The following is a 17,857-nucleotide window of genomic DNA, read 5'->3' on the forward strand; positions in this document are numbered from 1 at the left end:
TTGCATTTAATACAATCTTTAGCTGCCACCAGCCCCATATCTAAGTGTACAGACATGCTTTTCTCAAATGGCAGCCCCCCAAGCCACATGGACTTTCAGGCACTGGATTGCTAGTATAAACTATTTAAATTTAAGAACTACAAGTCAATGAAAGCCAGGTTCTGTAGGGAGACAACATGGGTAAAAAAATATCAATACAGATGATATTTTAATACAAAATATTTTTACATAAGTCAGTCTTTTTAAAATATAGAACCTTAAAAAAAAGAACAAGTTGCTATCAACACACTATAAACACGAGTCTTTTGTGCCAAGTTTTGATAGCGTTATCAGAACAGTTTTTAAATACCAGTCCATACTTTTTAACACTGCCTTTCGGTTTCTATGAAATGCTAGCCATGTTCTGCATGACCAATTGTTATGTCCACTGTGACGCACTTCCATTCAGTTCTAATCTGACAGACTGCTCAGAGTCTTTGCACAAGGATTTCACATTCAGCTTCCCATCACAGTTCAGTGGTGCACAGTATGGCCAGTCCCATTTAATTCAGTGAACATTAACTTAAAAGAGAATGTCAGTTACATGTACTGAAGTACATTGTGTGGTTACAGGTTCTTCGTCTGAAAAGGAAACTTGCTGATGTTTCATAGATATTCTACCCTGATCATCCAACCAAATTAACAGCACTCAAGTGTTTTATTTTGATTTCTCAAAGTTGAATAAAGTAATCTCTGTCAGATTATCATTTAAGAGATGAACTATACAGGATGTACATCTCGGGAATGTTTTGGAATAGTCTTGTTTTTGAACTCATATAAAAATAAAAGAATACCAGATCTTGCAAACTCTTGTTTTAATGGTAAATCATCCATGACAAGGTGGCTAGCTAGCCAAGGAGAATTAAGATGATTTACTTGCATTGGAATAATTTACACAATTGAACTTATGCATACAGTACAGAACTATGAACAAAAAGGTGAAGCAAACTTTATTTATATTCAGGTAAAAACATTAACCTGATGAAGTAAATTATTGCAGATTTGAGAAATCAGCACAGAAAACAATTGGACAGAGCATTGCTTACATGTGTTTTATCTGTGTCAAAAGAAATGCTGAACTGTTTTGATCCACACCAGTGCTGGGGGGCAAGGTGCTAGGGGAGGGCTTAGGGGACGGAAGAGGACGTACAGGGGGGAAAAAACTTAAATCAAGGGGAAAGGATTGAACAGGGAAGGAAAATACTAATTCGACTTTATAAAAAACTTTACATCAATTCAAAATGCTCTGGCCACACCATAAATATTGGCCAGACCAATCAGTTGTTGAGTTTTTCAACTACACAAGAAAAATCAATTTCATCCTAGCCCACCAGTAAGAGGCTGTTGCCTAAATCACTGTGTGAATGGTTCTAGAGTATTTTCTGGTAAAGATTGTAGCCAATATATCCTACTACTACATTAAACTAAGCTATAAGAAAGATTCTACCTACTTACAAAGGCGGAATTATTGACAATATATTTAATAAAATTAAATTATTTCTTAATTTGAGAAAACATGGACCAGTAAATGCCCATGTCCAAAATGTAACAATTGTTGCGAGTGGAGTACACAGAGAGCCATGTGGATTGCACATCAGACAATACATGAGGGAGGGAAATCAGGGGCAAGTGATGGTACACAGAACTAGTCTACTTAACTAGATGTGCCAATACATGTTTTTCAATTTCTGTACTTATGTACAAAGTTGTCTTTGGGAGGAAAAAACTGCAGACTTGGCTAGATGGATACACACAGCCCAGTATTAAACTGCACAGCAACATTTATTGTTCCAGCCTGAAAAAACATCCCTTTTTAAATTTCACACAGCAAAGCAAGTTAAACTTCACTCATCGATAAATGATAATTTAAAACAAGAACTTGCTAAAGAAACCTTGTCACAACAACTTTAGGGCCTGATCACTTTTAAGTCCATGGGGCCTTTAATGAGTATCAACCTAGTGTCTTTGTTTATAATCTGCAAGCCGTTTTCTACAAGGAGGCGTTACGTTTCCTCGACTCAGATGATACATTTAGAAAAGAATCATGATTCTCTTTTTGCTGTAACAGGCAGACATTGCATTTTTCATTGTGATCAGGAAAGATGGAATGACTGCTGCCCTTCTCTTGCAGCTATCAAGAGTTTTTCACGCATTATCTCAATACTTGAATAGTCTGGCAACTTGAGATAGTTTACACAAGTCATTACTGAGGGTAAGAAGTCATCTGGATTTTCTGTAGACTCAAATGTCTTGCGTACAATTGTAAGTGGAGGATTCAAACTCCGAAAGCCTAAGGAGAAGAAAAACAACGAAGTTCACGACAGATTTAATATTAAGAAAGTTTAAGAGCATTAAGCTATTGGTCTGAGAAAAAGACTGCATTCTTCGTGCTGCTTTCTGTATTACTTAGGTGGATTAACTCAGCCTTGTGAAAACGGAATCCCTCGCTCCTGCAAAAATCACCTGCTCACTCACTCTTCTAGCATTAAAAGGCTTATGGGCTCTAATGTGTGAAAAGGTTCTTATGTATCCTAGCCTGCCTCTGTAGCACTGCAATGTCAGTTGTGCATGTGGTACGCCCTTGTCTAATATAAAGAATCCTAACTCTAGAAGAGGAATCATGACTGTGGTCTTCATAGCTTTTCTTTCACAGAGCAATTCTAGGAGCTGCAGACAGATGGCCTCTAACATTAAAGAGGAAGCAGATGTTTTAACAACAAAGGGACAGGCAGCAACCATGGTGGGGCTCCAACCAAGACTGCATATGCATCATTTCTGCTCCTCTCCCAGTAGCCAAGAATTTTAGGCTCTTAACGAAGCAAATGCCACAATTACCGTATTTTTCGCTCTATAAGACGCACGAGACCACTAGACCAGTGTTTCCCAACCTTGTGCCTCCAGCTGTTTTTGAACTACAACTCCCATCATCTCTGACTAGCAAGACCAGTGGCAAGGGATGATGGGAATTGTAGTCCAAAAACAGCTGGAGGCACAAGGTTGGGAAACACTGCACTAGACGCACCTAGTTTTTGGAGAAGGAAAACAAGAAAAAAAATATTCTGAATCCCAGAAACCAGAACAGCAAGAGGGATCGCTGTGCAGCAAAAGCAGCGATCCCTCTTGCTGTTCTGGCTTCTGGGATAGCTGCGCAGCCTGCATTCGTTCCATAAGACGCACACACATTTCCCCTTACTTTTTAGGAGGGAAAAAGTGAGTCTTATAGAGCAAAAAATACGGTAGTCATATATCATACTGGTACAGTCATTCCATATGAAGTTCTACCAGTGTGACAAATTGAGTCTTTGCCTAGAGACATTAGCAACTCATCCTAGACAAGTAGAACATAATGTTAACACTCACCTTTTTGTCTATTAGCAAAACACAGGGATGCTCAGCTTTTATTATAGGTTCTTATGCACTGGGCTAAGTAAGGCTGCAGCCCAATGCATACTTAACGGGTGTACATGTACAAATTGATTGTCAATGACTTTATTTTGAAATCGGGGAAGGGAAACCAGTGGCCCCTCTAAAGGTTTTTGGACTCCAACCATTGGCTCTGGCCAGCACAGCCTACAGACAGAATGGTGGGAGTTTGAAGGTCACAGGTTCCCCATCCCTCTTTTAAATCAAAGCCATTGTATTAGTACACAGTTCAAAAGGATAGACTTCTACTAGCTTATAGCACAACAGAGTTTTTACTTTGGAGGATTCAACATAGTAAATATGGTTTTCAACATATGAATATAGCTATTGCATTTGCACTTGCTTTTAGCCAATATTATAAAAAAACACTCACCTCCTACTGGCAGTCTAGGGCTACCAGTCACAAACTGGAGAAATAATCTTTGCTGCTCACTATCAAAACTACTGAGAATTTCAAACAGGAACTTCACAGCACGACTAGAATTAAAAAAAAGGGGGGGAGGGAATAGAGATTGTTAAACAGAAGATCCACTGAGGAATCAACAAGTGGCTATCTTAATAAAGCTACAACACAAAAAGCTGTTTGAGACATTCCACACATTAAATCACTGCCAACTAGCAACAAATTATATTACTTTGTGATTACCTGTCATGTGTATAACCATGATCTGGCCTGCAACATTCCATCAATGTCTTTGCATCCCAAGTATCTGTTTTGCTACCACACAGAAGCTGATCCAGCTATAACAACATAGAATGCCAGAGTGGAACCGAGGGGGGCAGGGAGGGAGAGGAAGAGAAGAGAGAAGAGAGAAGAGAGAAGAGAGAAGAGAGAAGAGAGAAGAGAGAAGAGAGAAGAGAGAAGAGAGAAGAGAGAACATCAATTTGTTGTTGAATTATCACATGATTAATATAATTCCCTGCACTCAGGCTAAAAGTATTACCACCTAACCAAACTTCAGAGATGAAGCTTCATGCTAACTCTGATTCTCTAACTCAGAATCCAAATTTTTGAAGGCGTCCTTCCTCTCCACTCCTTTCATTTCTTCCAAAACTTAAAATCAACTTTGTTTCAAACACAGTAAGCCAAATCTCTTTGGATAATTACTGAATTTTTAATATAAAATATTCAGGACCGAACTATGATATATAGAATTAAGTATTTTGTGAGAGTTACAGTCCTTTTATGTACTTCTTTTCTACGTACATTTGAATATTTAAGTACAACATGCTAGAAAATTTAGAAATGATTTTAATTTCATGACTACCACAGTAAGTCTGGAAACAGTATACAGTCGTACCTTGGTTTTCGAACAGCTTAGTTCTTGAACATTTTGGCTCCTGAATGCCACAAACTCAGAAGTGACTGTCCCAGTTTGCGAACTATTTTTGGAAGCTGAATGTCCAATGCGGCTTCAGCGGCTTCTGATCGGCTGCAGGAGCTTCCTGCAGCCAATCAAAAGCAGCCCTATGGTTTCCGAACGTTTTGGAAGTTGAACAGACATCCGGAACAGATTCCATTCGAATTCAAAGGTACGTCTGTATTTATGAGGGTGCTGAGAAAATTGTATTAAGAGACTCCTGGACCCTTCTACAGAACTCCAGCTCCTCACATAAGGTAAAGGCAAAGGGACCCCTGATCATTAGGTCCAGTCGTGACCGACTCTGGGGTTGCAGCGCTCATCTCGCTTTATTGGCCGAGGGAGCCAACATGCACACCATCAAAAGCTGAGCAAGCAGGTCAGATGAACCAAGTTATTGCACCTGGCATAAGGGTACTAACCTCCTCAGGATAGAAGTACTGAAGGTGACTGAGGGGGAAGACCGATTCAAATCCATCTCTGAAGGAATCAAATTGTCTGGAAACGCCTTCATTTAGTGCCCAGAAGATAACCAGCTGCAAAAACACACACAGAGAAACACATAACTGTAAAATTACAGCAATTTTAAATAATGTATTAGTATTAAGAAAGATGATGACCCGGGGAGAAGAAACTAAAGTACAGCCATGTACCTAAACTGTAGAAAAAGAAAGCAAGGTTGAGAACTGTTCTTCAAGTCAACAACACCCTTTATTTTCCAGTTACTGAAAATAGTAAAGTAAGAGGCCATAAATGTTTTCAGGACTGGCTAGTCACCAAGAGAGCAAAGCTGGTCTAGTGAAGAACAACAACAATTCTAATTGTGGCTAAGTTGGTACATTCGTCTTACTGGGTGTAAAATTAAAATTAAGCCAGTACTAGAGAGTTAGGTAGACACTTCAACTATAGATGGCTCTCTCGAAAAATGTATTAACTCACTGTTCTAACACACATATATACACAGTTACTAGTTAGGGAAAAACTGCTAATTATTTGGTCTGCATTTACACTGTTTAAATAGTCACATTTCTTGGGGAGCCCTGACCTGTTCAGAGCTATGGGACTTTGGTTACTAACTTCAACACAATGTGAATCAATACCTTAGGGTAATGCGTATAGACCAGTCACTGTTGTTTGCAGTTAATACTCTAGTAAAAAGGGGGGGGGGGACTTCTGGACCCAGCAGACCCTTCCAACATTCTTGTTACTTACTCTGAGATATTCTTCTAAATTGTGGATGGTGACAGGTATATCTTTCCCTCCTTTTTTCAGCTCTATGTTTGGAAAGCCTGGGAGGGTGAAGTCCAACCCTAGATCTTCTACTGAGCAGCCATTCATGGTCAGTGTTTCCAACGCATACTGTAGACTTTCTTTGGTCTAAAGATAAAATGTAAGTGACAACTTAGAAATTTTAGGTATAGCCTTCTATAGTGTAATATTCATAAAGTGGCTAACATTCATTTAACACCACGATTGTGGAAGCCAGCAGAAGGGCTCCTGCTGGCACAACAGACCCTTCCTCCCCATTGCATGCCCCTGCATCTCCCTGAAATCTGCTGGGGAGGGGTGTCAGAAGAACCCCTAGAACAGTGCATGGGGGGGAGGATAGGGGGGAGAATTTCATCAAGTAAGAAAAAAGGTGTGTTCTGATGGAAAGATTGGATAAGCACAACACTGAGTTGTTTGCACTTTTATTAAAAGTTGTTTATGTGGTATCAGCAGGCCCAAGTGCTTCAACACAATGTAAAGTAAAAATCCAAGAAAATAAGATGCCATTAACATTCAACTTAGCCTTAGCTATGCGTATAAGTCACAAGATTACCAGGAAACTGACCAACAGCATTCACAGAATATAAGTATGGCCAAGTACAACAATAAAACATGCTGCACCCTCGTGCAAAGGCCATTTTAATCTTATCACAGTTCTCCAAGACATTAAAGCTTGGGAACTGTGGTTTGTTAAAACCATGTTTTTCAAGTAGAGTTTAAACTCTGCTTGTTTGCAACCAGTTCCTGTGGTCAGATGTCAGAGGTAACTATGGCTGGATATTTGAAAGCACTCTTTTCATTACTTGAAAGCATTTCTTTGCTTTTAAATATTCACACAAAAGAGAGGGGTGAGGCATGAATCCAAGATTTGTGCAGGCATGTTTATGTAAAACACTGATTGTGTTGGATAAAATGATAAATGCTAAACCACAATTTGATCTTACGAAAACAAGCTGCAGAGAGCCTCAGGTTTACATGCTCTCTGCTGCAGCCACAAGGAGAAGCTTGGAAATGTCATCCAAACCCTGAACACGCTGTGGTTAATCTTAACTATGGTTAGCTGAACAAGTCAACTTCAAATGAGAGTTGAATCAAACCAGCTTCATAAGTTAACTGTTGCTTAGATTACCCAGGTTACAATTTTGAATATAGAAGTAAACTTTGAAAATACAGTACGAAAATCACTTCTTGCCAGTCTGCAATTTGTCTACCACTTAAGACATGGCCAAGGCATCCATCAAATGGAGTACTATTTGCCACAGTTCTAGCTACCAAGTAAGAAAGACAGATGGATAAATTTGGCATCTTCTGTACTATAATTATACCTACCTGTGATTTATCCTGTTCAAGTCTTTTCTTTTGCCGCACAATTTCTTCAAGATGGTATACTGATCTGGCTACTACAGGATCAATGTTAAACAAGTCATGAGATGTTAGCGACGTCTCCTGTCGCAGCATCCATTTGTAAAAAGGAAGGCCAAGGGGAAGGTCCACCTAGAAGGAAAAAGCAGTTTCCCTTTATCTGAAAACAAAACTTAAAGGGACGTGTAAACCTCTACGTACCCGCACGCCACCAAGTAACAACTGAAAAAGGCTAAATTGCAATTGCCTGCTATTAATCTAGTAAATGCCATTTGTATAAATGCCATGGATGATGTTTAAGTATTAAGTTTCCAATTACTCTATTACTGCACTACTTAACATACTTAAGCTGAAGACTACTTTAATGCACAAGAGAGCCATTGCTGTATGTAGCTAATCATTTGGGGATCATTAATATGTATTAGCCATCTAAATTCAGAAGCTGCTACTTCCAACAGTATGTTTTTCACAACTAGAACCTTGAAGCCAGGCTTTTAGAATTGCAATTTCAGCTTGAAGGCTATATTCTATAGCAGAGGCTACTTTAAATTTAAAACCAGTTCCACTCTTACCAATCTAAAATCCATGATTGCTTTTGCCATCAGTTTTCCCAGAAAACGGAACTTCATTTTAACTTTAGCAATATGAGCAGGTTTAGCTGTTCTGCCAAAGGGAAGTGCAAACAGACCTTGAAGATTATGAATATATTTGGTCCCTTCTTGGCTTCCTGTTTAAAGAAACACAAACAGTAGAATTATACACAAGGCAAAGTTATAAATTGGCTCAAACTAATGGTCTAGTTTTAAAACACTAACTCAATCAGATAAACTGCATTTAGATATACAGTCAGCTTACAACATAGGGTTACAACAGCAACTGCATTATCTTGCTCCAAAATAGAGCAAAAGGTTAGTAGTATGTCAAAGCAACTATAATTCATGGACATTATTTACGTTTCTGTTAAAGCATGGTTTATGGAGCTCCTTACAATACTTTAAAGCTACACATAAAGGATACAATTTTATCTCCTGCAACAATGCAGTATAAGCTTTGAAAATTCCACCCTCTGAAAATATCAAGATGATCATTATAGTTACCTTTAGGATTAGCAAGAGTAACTTCTTCACCCCTCCACAAGCCCAAGTCTGCTCTCTGTAGTTCCTGAGATACAAGTGCATAAAACTCCAGTGTGGGTCCAAGACCAGTGCCAACCTTTTGAGAAAAGAATAGTAATTTAGAGATGTCTGTAAAAAGTCCAAACACGTTTTCTGCAACAAGAAATGCTAATTGCAGGAATGAAGGTAGAGGAGGAATTGTTGGCAGAAATGTGCAACAGAAGCAGCTTCATTATGTTAAACTCAGGTGTTTTTTTAGACAAATTGTTTAATTCAGAACTTAAAACATTTGCATATCGATATTGCTGGAGGGGACTCTGAATGATGCTTTGAAAGATGGAGCAGGGATAGAAAATAGTTCTATAAGCACTGTACTGGAAAAAGTAATATTGTATCACAACTGGACACTTGATTTTGGTTTCAGAGTTGCATGCTACAACTATAGTATGAGAGTACCAAGACAGTGCTGGGATTTTGATTTGCTTCAAAAGAATGAAGGGCAAACTGCAAGCAATCCTTTCAGAATTATTTTGGCACCATATTCTATCTTATCAGAGGGCATCAGACAGAAAACCCCATGCTTGTAACACTCTGAACAAAACCCTTTAAGGGTTTGGCGAGCCTTTCCACACAAGCCATATAACTCTAAACCAAACAAATAAGCCACAACTTGTTCCTCCAAAGCTTGGTTTGCTTTTTAGCTGCTATGTAGCTTGACAAACATCTGAGGTGACCTAATAAAATGTTGAGCTCACATTTACACCAAACCATAATTAAAACAAGCTATGGTTCAACAACCCGGACAAAAATATGAGCCTAAGGCCCCTGATTACCAAGCCTGCACTGCAAGGGATTGGACCAGATGACCTTCGGGGTCTCTTTCAACCCTACAATTCTATGGCACCATCTTCAGGCCGAACTGCAGCAAAAACCAGGTTGAGGAAATGATCTGCAGCATGTGTCAGGCCCACAGTGTAGTGAGACAGCCCCATAGTTGTCAAGGTGGCTATGCTGTCGTGAGCTTGCCATACTAACAGAAAGCAAAATATGATCTGTTAGCTGACTTCAGATGTTCAGAAAAACCATGGCAAGCTATGCAAACCGTGACAACAGGATCACTCTAGACTACTGAACGTGCATGCGGGGACAGGCAGCTATAGTCATTACTTACTTCATTCTCATACTGGATTTCCAACATTGCTCTTGAACTGCCCAGATCCTGCATCACCGATTCAGCTTGTTTCAATAGTTCCTCTCTGTTCACAGTGCGCTGTGTGTCAACGAAAGGCAGGTATTATTTTTAGTCTTCACAAGACAATTGTAGTATTGAAAGCAAAGATCACAGATAACAGCCCGAGTCAAAACACCCTATAAATTATATATTTAGAGGGCATTTTATGTAGTGTAGTACTTGCATTAGATACTGAAGTATTTCCCTAAAACTACTAAAAATCCCTTTCTCATTGCATTAATTACAGGAAGCCTTGATTTTTAGGGTTGGTTTGCATTAAACTTTGTTCTTCCATTGATGGAAGACTTTTTGATCCAGTGGAGAGAGGTGTATAGGGTTTTTTTCTCATTTGTATTTATTTTTTGTTGTTGTTATTAATTTCATTTCTATACTACTTTATATTTTTAGGGGGGGGAATCTCAAAGCCGTTTACAACCTACTTTAAAACATCAAATAACTCAATCCAGAATAAGGTCAAATATAAAGTATAAATTCAAACAAACATAATCAACAGGAAACTAAAATGTTATCTTAAAGATTTCAAAATAAAACATTATAAAAGGAGATCAAGTACAGGATGCACATTTAACAAAAAAGGTTATCTTAAACATTTCAAAAGGAAACATTATGGAAGGAAGCCCAATATACAATGCACATTTAAAGCTGCCAATTCTGCCAATGGTGGTTTGTGGTGAGTGGCGGCTGCAGAAGCTCAGGCTTAATGATCTGGGTCTGCACTAAGAGACAACCCAAATGCAGTCCTCTGACCACCACCACCTCCCACATTGTTCCAAAGGGTCCTAGAGTGCATTTGGGGAGGGGGCGCTACAGAGGGAATGGGGAATCAGTAAAAATCCCACTCCCATTGTCATTGTCCTCACTTGACCAATTACAAATTCATCCCACTCACATACCACCAAACTTCCTAACAGTAAAACAAACCCACAAGAGCCCAAGCAAGACATAAGCTCTCTTCAAGTAAGGCAGCCAAATGAACTATCACTCCAAGTTACAGATCAGAGGATTTAGGTGTTCTAGAATACATAAAAATTAGTAAGCGAGCATCATTTATAAACCATGACAACAATCAAATTTAGTGCCTCACAGTAGCTTTGAAAAGGCCTCACTGTGATCATTTGGAAGAACTGCAGACTTCCCCACTTCTTCCTATAACTAATGTAATTCAGTTATAGAAAAGCAGCTTATTCTAAACCTCTGAGGGGTTCAATCAGATCATTTCTTTCCTGCCACGCCCCCACCCCCAATAATAAAGTTACCTTCTTCCTGTCTAGTCGTGGTGCCACTCTGCTATCCTGAGAATCGGACTGGTTGATTTCTGGATTGGTGTCCAGCAGTCTCTGCATGGCTCGATCTCGGTCAAAGGCAGTTACATAAAATAGCATTTGCCGTGTGTCAAACGGAAAGAAAAAAGGACTGTAAAAAGAGAGATGAGTTTTACACTGCAACTTTATTATTTGGAAGTTAAGCAAGGCTATATATGACAACAGCTGAAAATGTTTTATTTAAAACATTTTATTTATTTAAAAATATTTATCTCTATATATAAATTCAAGGCAGCTTACAATACCAATTAAAACAATGCATTTTTTTTTTAAAAAAAAACCTTGCAAAAAAGCCTACAAAAAAAGACTAGCTTGATAACAAATTAGTCTGTTTCCATGCTGGATGCAGAGAAAGCCTCTTAAGAGAGAGAGAAAAAAGACGTGACATGTGGGCAGTACCTGGATCTTGTTAACATTCTTTACTTAGTCCTTGAAGTTTGTGAATATTATTTTTGGAACAAAGAAAAAGGCCTTATAGTTGGTTTCAAGTAAGCCTTCCTCAAGCTTGAATAAACCATTGCACAGGGAAACAGCATATGGCAACCTGACTCCACTTGAGAAATTTAGATATCATGAAATATATATTCATGTTTAAAACTTGATGCCTCTTCTTAAAAGTCCCCTATCCTGTTTAAATGGTTGTTTTGTTGCAGGCCTATAAACTTCAGAATTCCTCCTGATCTGCTCAATATGAAATTTCAAAGTTCTGCATCATCTCCCTCACTCCTTCATTCCTTTATAAAAATTCTAGTGTTGGGAAGAGTCTACTCGAAATCTCTACAGTACAATAATGGTTTATAGTCAAATTCCATACCATGATTTCCCAAGCTCTGTCAGCCATGTTGGTATGTTTCCTGTCATTATCACCAAAGGGTCTTGAAGCTGTCTGTTTGCCTTTGCTGTGAGTTTACTGTTGATAAATTCTGATGTTGGAATAATCTCTTTACAGCTTGCATTCTACAATATCAAAAAGAAAGTTGCTTCTATTTAGAAAAACTCATTCACTACCAAGACTGTTCATTTTTACAAAACACGGGAACGCAGTGACTGTGCCTTTAGCCTAACATGGGCTCCCTGCAAACCACATCTTGCAAGTCATAAACTAGCCAAATGAACACATGCTCCTTCACTTTCTCCACAACTTTGGATTACATTTCCTTGCTTTTAAGCATTAACCATCATATGCACATGTAATCTGGAGTTGCCACATACCATGGTCAACCCAAACAATGGTTTCTGCTAAAGCCAGGCACTGAAACTGTGGCTTGAAGTGTGTTTGCACACTAGGGTGACAAGAGAGGCACAGCTTGCTTTGTTTGTACTATTGTGGAGGCAGGTGACATTAACAGGACTATTGCTGGCTGTGTGGTGGGTGTTAGTTTTAGCCTTGTGAGCCCTTTTCTGCTGAAGCTGAACCTGGAGAATTGCAATCTGTTGGAGAAGCCAGAATGCTTGGCCAGCTTGCCTCATCTATGAAGAGCATAACTTTATTTATTTTATTTATATAAACAATTCATATACTGCTTACTACAAGAGTCTCCCAAGTTGTTTACCAAGATACAATACAGTCAGAAGTTCCTAAGCAGACAAATCTAACCAAAGATCAGAAAAAATTCAAACACAACAGCAACAAGTGTACTCACATCATACAGGTAATACCAATAACGACTGATAGCATGTAAAACTCTCAGAAGAATAACAACATCTAATGAAGGATCTTCAAAAGTTATATTTTCAGGTGGCGAAGATATAAGATAAACTTCCAAAGGATTTGAGACCAAAGGACATACCCCATCTGAAAAAGGGACAGATTCTATTAATCAGTGGAGAAAGGTTTTCATATATTTTTACTTTCTTTATGTAATAGTCAGCAACAGAATCTTAATTAAACTGTGCTTCAAATAAAACATTATGCAACCTTCCTTCTATGCTTGCAGGTGATCCAAATGCTTACCGTGCCACAATTCATCATGCTTCTTTGCATTTCTAGGGGATGTTTTCGTAGGAGCAGTTTGTGCCCTTCCTCTCTTACCACCAACACAGTCTTTATTACTATCATCATCTTCTCGCACTGGCTTGTACCTAAAAAGAAACATTATGTTATTGGCTACCTGACCCGATAATGAAATCTACAGGAACAGTAATTTCCTATGTGAAAAGAGCATGCCAATCCAATACTATATACCTATAAAATTAGAATTATTAAAAGTCTGTCTTCTAGTGCCAGACTGAGAACCAATCTACTCATTACACAAGAGATTCATAATTGCTCTCCCAATATTTCCCCACATGGAAGTGCAGCTATGGAGGACTGTCAATTTATGTGGAGCAGCAAAAGAAGGGTTAACCATATCCCCTTCAAAACTGCTCCAAGCCCTATGGAAGTGGAGTATAAGTTCCTATATTCTCCACTGCCATGGGTGTCCAGCAGCGGGAGATAACGATTTTCATCAGCAAGCTGGCAAAGCAGGAAATGGGCAGGGCAGCTACCAGGCCATAACAGGTACAATTAATAAAAAACAATCTGAAGATCAATTGCAGATCTTCTAAATATTGGGCTGCTTCACACTTACCAGTAAATCATTGAGTGCTGTGTGGACAAGCCTCAGAGTGCATGAGCAAAACACTGGGCTCACACACTCCCCACTCCTCCTCCTACACATAAGGATGGCAACTTCTGCAAATATTACTTTCCATTTCAAAATAATCCTGGTTTAGCATTACATACAAACCAGGAATCCTGGTTTAAAATAGTGGTTAATTAAAAATGGGTTATAATCTGGTTTATGTTGGCCTTCTTAGCAGCTAGTCTTTGTTTGAAACTGGGAATTCTGGTTTGTACCCAAAATATCTTTTTAAACTTGAAGTAAACTCAGAAGAAGGCCTCCTCCTCACCACAGAGGAAGGGGAAGAAGAGCTTAGCGTTGCGTTTCAGGCTTGTCTGCATAGTGCTAAACCATGGGTTAGCATTATACGCAAACCATTGCTAAGTAAGTCTGGTTCACGCAATACTTGGGCCTTGGGATTTTACCTCCCCTGCTCCCCTTAACCTATGGAGAAAAACAGGGAGATCCTATATTTATTTGAATACAAACACTCTGCAACCAGATATCAGCACATGTAAAAAGAAAAATAGAGGTAGCAATAATGGAACCTCTTTGGAATCTGCTGCTTGAACAGGATGTTTTACTTTACTTCACGGTAAAGAAATCCAGATTAATTTGTGCTGTCCATAATCTTACTGTCCTAACAGATTCTTACTTCATATTAATATAATGAAGAGTGAAAATGATATTTTACACAATTATTCAACAAGTTTAACACATGAGGGCTACAAACACAAATATGCATCTGTAACTCAGTGACAACAGTGACTGTTCTCCTTCTTCTGATTGACTTACCAAATGGTATGAGTCTTTGTCCATATGCCAGCTCTTCCTAAAGGGTTGCTTTCATCATCTGTTGACTCCCTTTCCTCTTCAGCTTGCAAACTGAACTGTCTAACTGCTTGATACACTGTCATGTTATATGGCAGGAGATGATCTCCAATGTAGAACTGAAGCCTGTGCCTCACATTCCCTGAATTTAAGAACTGAGCAGCCTATGTGAAGGAAAGGATAGAAGTTAAAAATCAACCTTCCAGCTGTGAACAAAGGAGATCAAAACTGAACAAAGTCTTACCAGAGATTCATCTATTTCCTCATCTGATCCATCATCATCACTATCTTCATCATCTTCTCTCACTCTGCCATAACCTAAAAACGGACAACAGCAGTGCAACTTGTAAAGTGTTTTACAGAGGCTGCAAGAAACACCTCTCATACTATTCTATTCCCAGACGCAAATAAGTCACTATCTAAGAAACATTAAAAATGGATTACAACAGTACAGCTTGCCAATAGTTGTACCTCAGGTTAAGTACTTAATTCGTTCCGGAGGTCTGTACTTAACCTGAAACTGTTCTTAACCTGAAGCACCACTTTAGCTAATGGGGCCTCCTGCTGCTGCTGCGCCGCCGGAGCACGATTTCTGTTCTCATCCTGAAGCAAAGTACTTAACCCAAGGTAATATTTCTGGGTTAGTGGAGTCTGTAACCTGAAGCGTATGTAACCTGAGGTACCACTGTATGCAGCTTCAGTAGCATACTATGTGCAGAACTGCAGAGTAACCAGACCTCTGCACTGAGGACATAAACTATGGAATTTGCTACCACGAGACACAATGGTCACCAACTCTGCTAGTTTTATAAAGGGATTAGAAGAATACATGGATAGACTGGCAATAGTTTAGTCATGATGGCAGCACACTACCTCTAGCATCAGAGGCAAAATTCCTATGGACACCAGTTGCAAGTGATCAATTGAGGAAGAGAACTATTGTTCTTATTCGTGTTTGTGGGATTCCCAAAAGACATCTTGCTGGTTGCTATGGAGTAGACTTGAGATGTGAACTAGATTAGACTGGGTTAGATTGAAGTGAAGACCCTCCCTCTTTTATTCAAATAGAATTTGTTTTTTGAAAACACTTTCAAAGAACTTTGAGAAAAAATATACAGAAAGTTCCATTGCTGCTTGGTCTAGTGACCTTTGGCTTAGTTTGGAGATACGAGAAGCAATCTACTGTCCTTTTGACCTAGCACCTCAAACAACAAAGATACCCTGCTTCAAAATTGACAATAATTATGATTGTTATGTAGCTCTATAAACTAGGGTAAAAGTCCACTTTTGAACAATCCGCACCTATGTGCCATCTGTTTCTCCCTATTCTTGCCCCAGGGGAAATAACATAGATGTCTAGCATCTGTGGAAACATGTTTGAGCAGTCCATGGTGACGGAGAGTGAAGCATTTTGGTATTAGCTCTCCAAAATACTATCTTGTAAAGATCTCCCACTAGCAACAATAGTTTTTAGCTAGTGGTATGAAACTTTTAACATGTGGGATATTGAAGTTTTCTCAGATTTTTGGTGATACCTATCTGCTATTTCCATACAAGCAAACACAGCAATTCTGATGCAACAAGTGATAAAGTGAACCAGAGAGACCATTTGGGCTGGGCAGACTGCTTTCTTGAATACACTGGGGGGGGGGGGCATTTTAATTGGAGATTGACAGACAGTCTCAATCAACCTGAAAATCTATACAATGATTATTGAACTATAATCAGGCAATAAAAAGGTTCAGATTTTACTGTCAATTTAGAACTTCAAGAATTTAGAAGCTGTACAATGAGACCCTTTATGACACATACAGCAAAAACTGGCACACAAGGCAACCACCATACTTTTACAGTGTATCGTAAGGAAAAGAGGTACCTCTAACTACAAGATATCTTTCAATGGCTTGTACCAACGCCAGGGGATCTATCTTCACAGGTCCACCTTTCCACTGTTTCACATTAGCACAGTCTGGATGTCTTTGCAACTGGCATTTTAACTGATGGGTGTTGAAAAATTTTAAAGCTTGCGATCCTCTGTTAAGAGAAAAACTCAAGATAATTTATGAAAAACGTTGCTACAGTTATTCTATTTTCACTTGTGGACATTTAAAACATTACAACAATTAAAATAGTTTCTGCCTTTGGCTTTACAATCCAATTATTAAAACTGCATGCATTTTAATTTGCCATCACATAATGTCATAGACTGAAACCCAATCAAAACTATTACAGAAGATGTGCCTCATGCCAGTTTAAGCTGAGCAAGGTGACAATCCTATGCACACTTACCTGGGATAAGCCCAACTGAACATAGTGGGACTTACTTCTGAGTAAACATGCAGAGGATTGCACTTCAGGTGTTGATAAGAAAACAGTAATTAGATATTGGACTGCTATTTCAGTGTATCTTGCTGCTTTAGATGTTAATGTATATCAATTTATAAGAGATTTAGATTCATTTTTGTTTGCTTGTTCAGCTTATAGTTCTAGTTCTGCAGTTATTATATTCACAAAATTTTCTGTCACTATAGTATGGAAACAGTCATCAAATATCTCCCAGTTCAACAAATCCAATGAAAAACAGAAAAAACAGGGTGATATCCAACTAAGTCATACTCAGAACAGAACTACAGAAATCAACTTACTTGTCCACTAATTTCAGTGGGTATTATACTAACAATGGATATCACCCATAGGATCTAACATTTTAATGAAACAGACCCACAAACTTATTTAAAAATTAGCAGTTCTTGTAGTTATTGCTGTACATTTCTTACTTGCTAAACTACTGATAAAAACAGAAATGCAAACAATAGCAAATATTACAACCACACATGCACACACAAATAGTGTTGGCTGTATTTGCTTAGACTAAAAATACTGAATTCGTTTAAGACACTGACAGCAAAAAGTTATAAGGAACAAAAAGACACAGACTTGCTTGACTTACACATGGATTTGGAATACGGCTTCAACTATTCTCTCATTCTAGAGTTTTGGTCAAATATCTGAAAGAGGTACTTCAATGTGTTTTCCTTATATCCAATATGGAATTTCATAAATCAGCTGAGCAAAAAGACTCATTTGGAAAACCAACCAAGGAAAGTGCTCATCTTGAAACCAGAAAAATATTGAGTCTCTAACTACTTCTAAATCTGAAGTACCTATTCACCAAGTATCCAAGAGGAATACTGTTTCAATTATAGCTTTTGAATGGTGTGTAGAGAGCAATGAATTTAGCCGTAGTATTCTGCTAAAATTGACTAATATAGTTTTG

General features: G+C 38.5%; 1 protein-coding gene across 4 annotated transcripts in view; it reads right to left on the minus strand.

Annotated features, from left to right (window-relative positions):
- Nucleotides 1-837: 837 nt before the first annotated feature.
- Nucleotides 838-17,857, minus strand: part of TRIP12 (thyroid hormone receptor interactor 12) — a 68,951-nt gene continuing 51,931 nt past the window's right edge. For 2 of the 4 annotated variants that reach the window (XM_081861474.1, XM_081861472.1), the window contains exons 27-42: nt 16,457-16,614; nt 14,825-14,898; nt 14,545-14,744; nt 13,098-13,225; nt 12,787-12,938; nt 11,958-12,100; nt 11,078-11,234; nt 9,741-9,839; nt 8,552-8,666; nt 8,027-8,181; nt 7,422-7,586; nt 6,036-6,200; nt 5,246-5,359; nt 4,109-4,203; nt 3,836-3,939; nt 838-2,329 (exon numbers count right to left, since the gene is read on the minus strand). In XM_081861474.1, the coding sequence (XP_081717600.1) occupies nt 2,133-2,329; nt 3,836-3,939; nt 4,109-4,203; nt 5,246-5,359; nt 6,036-6,200; nt 7,422-7,586; nt 8,027-8,181; nt 8,552-8,666; nt 9,741-9,839; nt 11,078-11,234; nt 11,958-12,100; nt 12,787-12,938; nt 13,098-13,225; nt 14,545-14,744; nt 14,825-14,898; nt 16,457-16,614 (2,221 nt within the window). In that variant the 3' untranslated portion in view covers nt 838-2,132. Of the gene's footprint in view, nt 2,330-3,835; nt 3,940-4,108; nt 4,204-5,245; nt 5,360-6,035; nt 6,201-7,421; nt 7,587-8,026; nt 8,182-8,551; nt 8,667-9,740; nt 9,840-11,077; nt 11,235-11,957; nt 12,101-12,786; nt 12,939-13,097; nt 13,226-14,544; nt 14,745-14,824; nt 14,899-16,456; nt 16,630-17,857 lie in introns of all 4 variants that reach the window. The other 2 variants (XM_081861473.1, XM_081861471.1) reach the window with 1 other exon arrangement.

Source organism: Podarcis erhardii, assembly GCF_964252035.2.
Source record: "Podarcis erhardii genome assembly, chromosome: 5".
Taxonomy (NCBI): domain Eukaryota; kingdom Metazoa; phylum Chordata; class Lepidosauria; order Squamata; family Lacertidae; genus Podarcis; species Podarcis erhardii.